At 50.5% G+C, this 11387-nt stretch overlaps 1 protein-coding gene across 2 annotated transcripts; it reads right to left on the reverse strand.

Moving 5' to 3' along the window:
- Positions 1-551: 551 nt before the first annotated feature.
- On the reverse strand, positions 552-9308 carry SLC39A3 (solute carrier family 39 member 3). Of its 2 annotated transcripts, XM_083484124.1 has the most exons (4): positions 9237-9287; positions 5169-5229; positions 4435-4727; positions 552-3554 (listed from the first exon to the last, which is right to left on the reverse strand). In XM_083484124.1, the coding sequence occupies exons 3-4, from the start codon at positions 4639-4641 to the stop codon at positions 2805-2807; spliced, it is 957 nt and encodes a 318-aa protein (XP_083340250.1). In that variant the 5' UTR covers positions 4642-4727; positions 5169-5229; positions 9237-9287; the 3' UTR covers positions 552-2804. The 2 variants fall into 2 exon arrangements, with proteins under 2 accessions (XP_083340250.1, XP_083340249.1); XM_083484123.1 differs by lacking the exon at positions 5169-5229 and having other exon boundaries at positions 9237-9308.
- Between the last annotated feature and the right edge of the window lie 2079 nt (positions 9309-11387).

The raw sequence follows: 11387 nt of genomic DNA on the forward strand, positions 1-11387 counted from the left end.
GGGCGGCTCAGAATTTACAACCCCCCACAAAAACTGCAGGACCCCATAAATTTAGGATAAATTTCACTTTCTGTTGTGCTCAGGATGGTGTTGTGGTGCCTCTAAACAACCCCCACTTTTGCATTTTGTGGTATAAATTCAACACTTTTTGAAATCTCTTTGGACATCCAAAGTTGTTGGGGAGCTTGGTAACTTCCAGGTGAAACCCGGTAGCTTTTCAACCAGGCCGCAAATGCTCCCGTTTATTCTTCTGGCCCCACTTTTTTGCTGCAGAACTGGACCATTTAAGCCCATGCAATAATGGGGTCATGTTTGGGGGGAGCATTGCAGAAAAACGAATAAAGCAGGTTGGAGTCTGGACAGTCCAGTGTAAATCCACTGCTGATGCACTTATTCCTAACCAACAACATCTTGAAGGAAATCGCGCTGCAAAGAAGAACCCAAACATCTCCAGAGGAATTTTGGTTTGGGAGTTTTATACTTGCAAAAATTGGCCTGGAACAGAGTACAGCTCCCCTCCCCCCAATAAACAGGGCCAGAGAAAAGTGGCAAAATTTGAAAGGTGTTTTATTTAAAGAGCGGCTGAATAAAAGGCCGGTGACTGTTATTATCATTTTTTAGCACAGTGGAGATTACGCTGAATTATTAAAATAAAATAGAAACCCTGTCCCCAGAGCAGAATGCAAAAATATCACATGTGCACAATTTCCTCTGTGCTAAATTCAAAGTCCTGGTGGGGGGAAAGGATGTGGATTTAAATGGAAAAGCAGCGTCAACGTGTTCTGCTCACAAGCAGGTAACTTTTCCCAGCATTGAAGCCCCAGAGTCCAAGGCTCCCTCTCTCACCACACCCAAGGAAAGCCAGGGAGGCACTTGGATCCCCTGCAAAACGTGGGCCTGGGCAGCATATCCTCTGCAGAAAGTGCACAGCCAAGCTAAGTCAACACAGGATACCTGCAGACTTGGTTGGGGGGCGATGGAACCCTAATCCCAGACCCCTAAGAAAAAGAGAGAGATCCGCCAGAGATATGGCCGCTCTTTCATTTGGTGGGGCCAAAGGACAGTGCAAGCTTCCGTGTCACACCAGCCTCTTTCGCCAGGTGGCAAAAAGCCCCAGCGCAATGTTGTTTTGACAAGACAGCTCTGCCGGATCCTTTTGGGCCAGCAAGAAGGACAGCTCCCTTTCCCACTGCAGAAACTGAAGGGTGGGCACAGGAGAAGAGTGAGGCCTTGGCACATGCCAGCTGCTACTTCTGAGCCTCGTGTTCGAGTCTCTCTCCCAGCATGAATCCAAGCCAAAACTCTGGTGCCAGAGCTGGGGGTGGGAAGCAGTGGCAGGAAGCCTGAGACCCCCCCCCCGCCTCCTGCATGTCCTTCCACCCTGAAAGTGGTGCAGGAAAGAGTCTGCATGCCACCTGCTCTTTGTGCTCCCGGGATCCATTAGCCCATCCAAGCCTCTGGACTCAGCAGCCGAGAGGCCTCCTCCCTCTCTCTCTCTCTCTCTGGCTTCAGACCCCAGATGAACAAATAAATGAAAGGAACAGCAATGGCAACTTTCCTCCTTGCAGCCCACAAGGGTCCCAGCAAACCGGCTTTCCACCTTTTTGGGGTACAGCCCTGCTCCACAACCCCTTCCCCTTCAAGGAAAGCGTTAGAAATACAAGGAGGCAGAGAATTTGGGGGCCAGGAGGCGATTTCTGTCTGTGCTGCAAATCCCCGGCTGCTGGAGAGATTAGGAAAGTGCATGACGCCCCGTTAGCAGCAGGTCCCCTCGACTGGGAAGAAGGAAGGAGAGGCTCAGGTGTCACCTGCGCACTCAGGCGCAAAGGGAGAGGAGAAGAAGCCAGTAGGAGAAAGCTGGAGGCGGCTCCAAGTGGGGTTGGGGACAAGGGGGTTGGCTTTGGCCAGGTGGGAATCAAAGGAAAATGAAAAAGGAGAGACAGAGACTGTGGATTTGGGCTCCCTGGCAAATCTGCTCACAGCAAGAGAGAAGGAATAAATGAGCCTTTTGCAGAGAGGGGGAAGTGAACCTTTTGCAGGGAGAGACTCTACGAATGTTGGCTTCCTGGCAGCCAGTGAGCTTTGGCTGGGCCAGACCACCAGCCAACCGTTGGCAAAAGCCCACAAGGGGATCTCCTCCCTGCGCCCCCTAAGAAACCCAACGAACGTCCCAGCAGGATTTTGCGTCCACAAGAGCAAAATCTGTGAGGAAACTGCACAGGCCTGGAGGGAAACTCTGTGCAGCCAGGTCTCCCCTCTTGCCGCCACAATCCTCACCTCCAGGAAAAGAAGGGGGAGCCAGAGGGGGAAAAGACGCCCTTTCTGCGCCCTTGACCCTGAAGAGGTGCCACAGATTAGCCGGCTGCCAAGAGCTTTGCCAGGAGGGCAGAAAAAGGAGCGGGAACTGATCAGGCCCAGGTCCTGTTGTGGCTCTGCCACCTTCCGTGGCCCCTGCCACCTTGCTCCTGACTGGTTCATGCCTTGCAGGAGAGGGGTTGCCCAGGATCTGGGAAGGAGAAAGGCACGAGTGCCAAGCTGCCTCAGGGACTCGGGTCTCCCTGAGAGCGAGGGGAGCTGAGCAAGGCAGTGCCATGTCCTATCTTGGTCCCCCTGGTCCGGAGTGTGGGTGTCTAAGGGGGCAGCAGGAAGCGTCTCGTTCCTCCATCCGGCCTCAAGGCCACGGAGCCTACGCCACATCACGCCGTGCAATCTGTGTGCGGCCCTCCGAACTCTTTAGCATGGCTTGGGGCGTGGCTGAGGGTGGCAGAGGTGGGGAAGAGCTTCCCCACCTGGAGGCCACGGCGTCACCACTTGAAGAAGACAAGGGTGGCCATGACGGCGTAGCCCAGGACGAGGAAGAGCACCTTGAGGAGGCGGCTGCTCTTGTCCTCCAGCTCCTTGGCCAGGATCTCAAAGAAGGTGACAAAGATGAAGGTGCCGCTGGCAATGCCCTGCAGGAGCACCGAGGCCACGCTGGAGGCCACGCTGTGGCGGCTCTCGATGCCCATCCCGATGACGATGCCCAGCGGGATCATGAGGCTGACGGCGCCTGCCAGCTTGGCCGCCTCGCGCAGGGTGAGGCCCGTCTTGGTCATGGTGATGCCCAGCGCCACAGCCACCAGCGTTTCGTGGATGGCCACGCCCAGGAAGAGATTCATGACCTTGTGCCCCTCCTCCTGCAGGCCCAGCGCCAGCCCCTCGAAGATGGAGTGTGCTGAGAGGGCAAAGACCAGGCTGAAGAGGCGCAGCGGAGTCGAGCGCGAGAGTTCGTGGACGTTGAGGCCGCACTGGCTGGAGCTGTGGCTGGTCGAGCTGCCCTGGTGGTAGTGGTGGCGCTTGGAGGGCGGCTCCAGGAAGGGGCTCTCGAATTCAGAGTCGCTGCCCGCGTCCGAGCCGGCATTGAAGGTCTCCAGGTCAATGAAGGACGGCTGCTCCTTGCGCACCGTCAGCACCAGCTGCTCCACAAAGACCGTCATGAAGAAGCCCAGCAGCATGATGGTCTCAGCCAGAGGGTAGTCGGTCACCACGTTGCCCACCTTGAGCACCTCCGCCAGCTGCGGAGGGGAGAGAAGAGGCTGTGAAGCAGCGGAACTCCCTGCCACAAGGGGGAGGCAGCATAGAATTGTAGAGTTGGAAGGGAAACCTGAGGGTCATCCAGCCCAACCCCCTGCAAGGCAAGGATCTTTTGCCCAACATGGGACTCAAACCCACAACCCACAAGATGGTCTGCAGACTGAGCCAATTGTCTGCTGTCTCTCCAAATATTCCCTCTGCCCAGCTCAGTGGAGATCAGCTTGGCTGGATCAGGCCAATGGCACCTGAGACCTGGGGGTCACCCACGAGCGTCTGGGGAGCCTGCAAAGGAAAGCCCCTCCCTCTCCTTTGCCCACCACAGCCAAGCAATATGGAAAGGTCAAGTGTCTCTTGGCTGCAGGGAAACTCGCATCCTGGTCTCCCAGGAGGAGTTTTTCAGACCCGCTAACAAGGTGGGAACAGTTATAGGAACAAACCCCCAGGATCGCCCCTTGGCATCCTCAGCGGGGACTGGCGCCTTCTTTCCCAGCCAGGAGAGGGGAGGAGGGTCTCAGGGCAGCAGCACAAATGGCCACCAAATGCGATGGCTTTAAAAGAAGATTGGCCAAGCCCTGCCCACTCCATGGCCCCCAGAAGGCTGCGTAGAAGGGGAGGCGGCCCTTGGGAACCCCCCTCACACACACGTTCACAGCAGTGGCTGCTGGGTTGTGTTGATCCTGCCCTCCACAAACAGACAGGGAGGGAAGCCCAGATTGAGTAAAGTTATTTATTCAAAGGTAGAATGCCTCTGAATAGGGGGGCTCCATTCCATGGCCATGGGGAAACCTCAGGCCCCGGGAGGCTCAACGTGGCCTTCAAGGTCCTTTCCACATGGCATCGCCCCCCCAATTTGCGCCCCACCTTTTCTCGCACAGCCGGCAGCAGGGCGTTGAAGCAGGTGCCCAGGAAGACGCCGCCTCCGAAGGAGTTGCAGACGGAGATGATGCGCTGGGAGCGCTCTACCTTCTCGCCGTCGGTGGCAATGAAGCGGACAGGTAGCAAGGACCCCCCCAGCATCAGCACAAAGACCCCCACCAGGGACAGCACCTTGGTCACCAGGAGATTCATGGCGTGGTGCCCGGGGGCATCTGTTAGGAGGGTGCCAGGGGCTCCGGGCGGCAGGCGTAGGGGGCGGCCGCCAAACCCATGGAGCTCTGCAAGGGGGGGAAGAGAGAAAAACAGATGGGATTGAAACAAATTGGCAGTGAGACTGTGGAACTGACTGCCACAGGAGAAAGGCCACCATCCTGGATGGCTTTAAAAGAAAACGGGACACATTCCTTTGTTAATGCTGGAGGGTTTCAAATTTTACTATTCTGTTGCTGGGGCAACACAGTCAGATGGGTGGCATAAAATAATAATAATAATAATAATAATAATAATAATCATAATGTAAAACAGAGGAGAGGGCTCTAGAGGGCTCCTAGCCAGGATGTTTATGACCTGCACTCACAGTCAGAGGCACCAATGCTTCTGAATCAGAGTTGCTGGAAACTGCAGGAGGGGAGAGTTGCTCTTGTGTTCGAATCCTGCTTGTGTGTTTCCCTTTTTGGAGAGGGATAATTCTGCGGTTTAATTTTCACTGTGGTTTATACCTTGTTAGCAGCTCTGAGAAACTCCTTTTTCTGGAGAGAAGGAACCAGGATGCAGGTTTTCCTGCAGCAACAAAACAGATCCTTTCTATAAATAGACAAATGATTACTCATGACTATTACAGCGGTACCTCAGTTTTTGAACGTATGTTGTTCCGGAAGACCATTCCGAGTTCTGAAATGTTCAAAAACTGAAAACTCAATAGCCAACAGCTAGGCTTCAGGATCTTGCACTCAGTGGAAGCCGCTTGGTATGTTCAACTTCCAAGGTGTGTTCGAAAACCGAAGCATTTACAGTTATACCTTCGGTTGCGAATGTGATCCATGTGGGAGGCACGTTCGCAACCCGCAGCGTGAAGTGCTGCATCTGTGCACACGCGTGACGTGATTCAGCGCTTCTGCACATGCGTGTGACGTCATTCTGTGCTTCTGCGCACGTGCAAGCGCCGAACTTGGAAGTAACCCGTTCCAGTACTTCTATGTTCGGCGCCCTCCGCAACCAAAAATGCACAGCCTGCCGTGTTCGTAACCTGAGGTGTGGCTGCACTTCCGGGTTTACGGCATTCAAAAACCGAAATGTTCGTCAACGGAGATGTTTGAAAACCGAGGTACCACTGGATGATGATGATGATGATGATGATTATTATTATTATTATTAAAATTTGTACACCTCCCTAGATCCAGTTCACAACATCACATTTCAGTATAAGAAACACAAAAGACAATAAAAATAAGAAGAAAAACAACCTAATAACCCCCATACTACTACTAAACTCTTGTTTATGTAAAATACTTCAAAGCAGACGTTTGGGGCATGCTGCCCTCAAGACACAGGAAAAACACACCGGCCGTGAAATATTTGCCCAGGTTCAATTCAGCTCCATGCGCCAGTTGCAACAGTAAGAACTCGATCAGTTAGTATGGCAGCAGCTAGGCTTTAGAACTCCCTGCCTCTTGAGATCAGGCAGGCATCTTCCCATTTAGTCCAGCCTGTTCGGATGCTTGGAAAGGGGGGGGGGGATTTGAATCTGTTTTAGTACTTGAAACAAAGATTTGTTTCATTTAAAGCTTGCGTATTTTTCTTGATTTTACAGCGTTATTATTTTCTAAACTGCTTTGAGGTTTGTTTGTTTTTAACTATCAAGATGTGTATAAATTTGACTAAATAAATAAACAATTTCATAAAAAGAATGTATCAGTAATAACTAGTTATTATGATGACTGTTTCATTAATAGGCTTCCTGTCAGTATTCTTATTATTATGTTTTTATCCTTGATGTTCTGTAATGTGTTTTTAATGTGGAACACCACCTGGGATCTTCTGATAAAGGGCAGTATATAAACTGAAATTATTATTATTATTAATATTACATCTTCAAGGCCAACCCCACAAAGAATAGATTGCGATACTCTATCCAGGGTGTAATTCAAGAGAGCACCAATAATACGAATATTTAGAAAAGCAGAGAATCACTTGGCGCTCTAAGAAGACTTCAGAGCAGAGTCACACACTTTAAAGCACATTTACATGGCTTCCCCCTTGCAGAAGTACAGTGGTGCCTCGCAAGACGAAATTAATTCATTCTGCGAGTTTTTTTGTCTAGCGAATTTTTCGTCTTGCGAAGCACGGTGTCGGAAAAGTTTTGGAAAAGCTTCAAAAATCACCAAAAACCTCAAAAAAGGCTACCACATGAGTTACTATGAGTTACTATGAGTTACTATGAGTTACTCCTCGAAGTCAAGTCGCAACTGTATTAACGGTGTTAAGAAAAAGGAAACAAACTTGCAAAAAACGCAAGACGTTTTTGTCTTGCGAAGCAAGCCCATAGGGAAATTCGTCTTGCGAAGCAGCTCAAAAACCGCAAAACCCTTTCGTCTAGCGAGTTTTTCGTCTTGTGAGGCATTCGTCTTGCGGGGCACCACTGTATCCTGGGAATTGTAGTTAGTTTGTTAAGGGTGCTAGGAAATGCAGCTCTGCAAAGAGAAACTACAGCTCCCAAGAATCTTTGGCAAGGGGGATTTCAGGCTTTGAAGGCACGGAGCGGATCTATGCTCACAAATGCATTTCATTGTTATTCCTGGGTTTCTCCTTCCTTGGAGGTCTTGAATAATAATAATAATAATAATAATAATAATAATAATAATAATATATTTTATTTATACCCTGCCCACCCTAGCCAGAGCCGGGCTCAGGGCGGCTAACACTAGTAAAATTACAGTAAAAACATAAAAGGGAAAAAAAACTAATTTAAAATACAGGTTAAAATGCAATTTAAAATGTAGCCTCATTTTAAAAGTAGCTCATAGATCAAAACCATAAGGGGAGGGAAACAGAAGGGTCAGACTGAGTCCAAACCAAAGGCCAGGCGGAACAGCTCTGTCTTGCAGGCCCTGCAGAGCCCTGGTCTCATGAGGCAGAGCGTTCCACCAGATTGGGGCCAGTACTGAAAAGGCCCTGGCCCTAGTTGAGACCAATCTAAATTTAAACAGTTTGGGCAGCCCCGTCAGGGATCCTTGATCTGTGATCCCTGCCTTGCAGGCAGCTGGACTTGGATGCCCTTTGGCTGACCCTCCCAACCCTACAATTCTATGATTCATTGGAGGTTTTTTAACAGAATTTGGGTGGGCTTCTGTTGGGAATACTTTAGCCATGTGATTCCTGCATTGCAGTGGAGGTTGCACAGGATGACCCTTGGGGGAGCCTGTTGCAGGAATTTATGTATAGGTTGGGGGGGGTTGCCCCTCCAGCAGATATCACACACATGCAGCCCACTACCAAAATCAGCACCATCACTTTTGTGATTTGTCCCCACAAAACACTTTATCACAATTTCTTCCTATCTATTCAAAGGGCCTTTGCTGCGTGATACCAAATGTAACAATTCACTGATAAATGTATCTATGTACTGGGCTCACTGGGAAAACTTCAGAAATTCCTATAGACCTGTGAGCTCAGCTCCTCAGCAGCCCCTCTGCCTGAGTGATAATCCCTGGCATCCTGATACCTGAGTGCCAGACAGGTAGCCATTCCAGAAATAAGAAACCCAGATGAAGACAAAAGGGTGGAATTAACTTGGCTGGGAAACAGGGAAATGTAAATATCTCTTTTGTTTCACTTGATGGGTGTTTGGTGGAGGGCAAGGGGAACCACAGGGCAGGGTCCAGGATACTCTCAGATTACTGCCCCCAGACCTCCCCTTTCATGATGTAACTGTGATGTAGTTGGGGGGGTGTAACATGGGGATTAGCAGCTAATAAAAGTTTGGGTGCTCTTTTGTTTGGGGCTTCCATCTTGTTCCACCTGGTGGCAGGTGGGAGTCCTGTCGCAACAGTCTTCAATAAAGACCAAGCCTTCTGGCTCCTGTTTTGCTCTGCTATTCCTGGCTTATGTCCTTGTTTTTTTGTCAGATTTCTCCGTTAACAGTCCAAATCTAGGATCCTACAATTCACTGGCAGTTTTTAAGCAGAGTTGGGATGGCCACATGTTGGGGATCCCTGTGTTGCAGGGGTCAGACTGGGTGCCATTATTATTATTATTATTATTATTATTATTATTATTATTATTATTATTATTATTATGTTATGCCCCAGATAGAGTACCACAACCTGCTCTTCATGTCCTTGAAGACAGTTCAAAGATGATGATGATGATGAAGAAGTTCTGACCCCTCCAAACCACACAAGCTGGCAAGCTCTCTCTCTCCCCCTCTCCTTTGTTGGAGGCTGTTCAGCAGAGGTCCGTCTGCTGGCAATCCTGCAGCCCTGCGACTGCTTTGTGCCCAAGTGGGGGCTGGACTAGATGGCCCCTGGCGGCCCCTGCGATTGCACAACCCTATGCAATAGCCTGCTATTATGACGATGATCACTGCTGTTCTTCTTCCTCCTCCTCCCTGGCTGCAGTTGGGCAAAGCCATTTGCAGAACCAAGCGGCTAGTCCTCAGGGAGGCGGCGACGGGGAGGAGCCCCGCCCCCTGGCGCCCAGGCCCCGCCCCCTCCGGCCGTCCTGGGCGCCGGGCCCCCGGGGGGTGCGGGAGCCCCCTCTCCTCTTCCTTCCCCCCGCCCCCTCCTCACCTGCGCGGCCGCTTCCCGTCCTTCCTCCTTCCGCCCCTTTCCCACCTCGCCCGCCTGCCTTGGCAACCGCGGCGAAGCGACGCCTATTGGCTGCCACTGACGTCATGGCGGCGCCCGTTGGCTGAGTAACCCGCCCGTCCGCTGTAGACCCCGCCCCTTAGGCGGGCCTTTCCCTCCCTCTCGCCCCGCCCTCCCACAGTCGCCTTTCGGCTGTGCAGCAAGTAAGGGTGTCCTCCAACCTTCAGGGAAGTGGCTGTGCCTGCCGAACGGCGGCCGGCGCGGAACAGCGGCCGCGACATGCCTGGTTCCGGCGACTTTTGCGTGTGCTGGGAGAAACCCAGCCGCCCGTGGGCTGAGCAGCCCTGCTCGCTAACGCTGATTGGCTGAAGCGGCGGCCCATTGACCTCGGGTTCAGGAAAGTGGTCTACCCGTTCACGGACTATGTACAGCGAAGAAGGGTTTTAGGGTCAACTCACGAGAAATATATAGGGAGAAGGGTTCCCTACGGAGAGCTGTCCAATTAGCGCTTCCTTATTCACGGAAGGCCTTTAGGGGATGCCCTCTCCAAGGGGGGTCGGGGAAGGCGGGAGGGGTCCGTGTGGGGCTTGTGCGATACTTTACTTCCTGCTACACTAAGATTCCTAGGAACATCTGTTTGTTTGTTTGAATATATATGTTTTATATTAATTTATAGTCTGTTCTGACCAGGAGCCATGAAATAAATAAAACCTCCAGGTCAATAGGCAGTCTACCTCGGAATAATTTGAACAGATAAGAAATCAAGATGAGTCAGATATAAAAGAGGAGTGGGAATACTTGGCAAATATTTAAAGAAATATAACAATCAGATAAGTGGGGTTACATATAGGAGCAGCAATTAAAAATAAGCAGAAGAGGGATGGTAATTAAGGAGATGCAGCTAAACTAGGACTAAGTTAGAACCCCCCCCCCCCGAGGGATGTGTGTGGAAGCCAAAGAGTGTAAGATAAACAATGACAATTGTATAACGGATGTATTAAGATGTGTAAAATGCATTTAAAGTCACACACACACACACACACACAGAAGTGGACAGGTTGGCGCTCCATGGCAGTGGGGGGGGGGGGGAGACTCCACCAGCCAAGGCCTCCTTCCACCTGCCTTGCCCCACCCCCGCACCCCGTCTCTGCTTCTCATTTTGTATTGTATTATGTTGTGCACTGTGGTTTGCTGCTGTTTATTGATTGGAGTTTAGAAATTACTTATTGTAACTGTTGAGTGGATTTCTGTTTAATTCTGACATGCTGGTATTTAATAATATTCTAATTGTTTTAATGAATGTTGAATGTTATTTTATTTGTATATTGTATATTGCATTATGCATATTGCCTTATTTATATGATGTTAGCCACTCTGAGCCTGGCTTTGGCTGGGGAGAGCGGGATACAAATAAAATATATTATTAAAAAATATATTATTGGCATCCAGAAGGTTCCAGGTTCAATCCCAGGCAGCGTCTCCTGGCAGGGCTGCAAATCCCCTTTGCCTGACGCCCTGGAGAGCCACTGCTGCTGCCAGCCAGTGCTGACGACACCGAGCTGGATGGCTCAAGGGCCTCACTCTGTCCCAAACAGCACCCTGTGTTAGGGGGGCAGGGATGCAGCTCAGCAGGATCTGCACAAAGCTTATAGCTTTTCTACAACATCCTATTCCTGGAGCCAGGTTAGAGAAAGGTTTGCCTAAAGCAAAGGAATGAACAGTCATTTCCAAATATTTTGGAAAAAGGTCACCCCCAAAAGCAATAAAGCGATTTTTGCCTAGGGAACTGCATAATATATTATGTCATATGCATAGCACGCATACAGGAAAAAACAGAGATTGCAGATTTTCTAATACTAGTACAACATTTTGTATGTTGCACAACCCACTTCACTGCTTACAATCAAGCGAAGTTGCAGCTGGTCTTTGTTTCTGCTGCAGGAAGCAAAATGTTCCCACACCACTTTGCTTGCGACTTCTGCGCACCGATCCCTTCTCGGGATCTGGAGGACGGATGGCTCCTGAGAGCCAGTGTGGTGTAGTGGTTAAGAGTGGTAGACTCATAATTTGGTGAAATGGGTTCGATTCCCCGCTCCTCCACCTGCAGTTGCTGGGTGACCTTGGGCCAGTCAC

Source organism: Podarcis liolepis (assembly GCF_965112155.1).
Source record: "Podarcis liolepis genome assembly, chromosome: 18".
NCBI classification, from domain to species: Eukaryota; Metazoa; Chordata; class Lepidosauria; order Squamata; family Lacertidae; genus Podarcis; species Podarcis liolepis.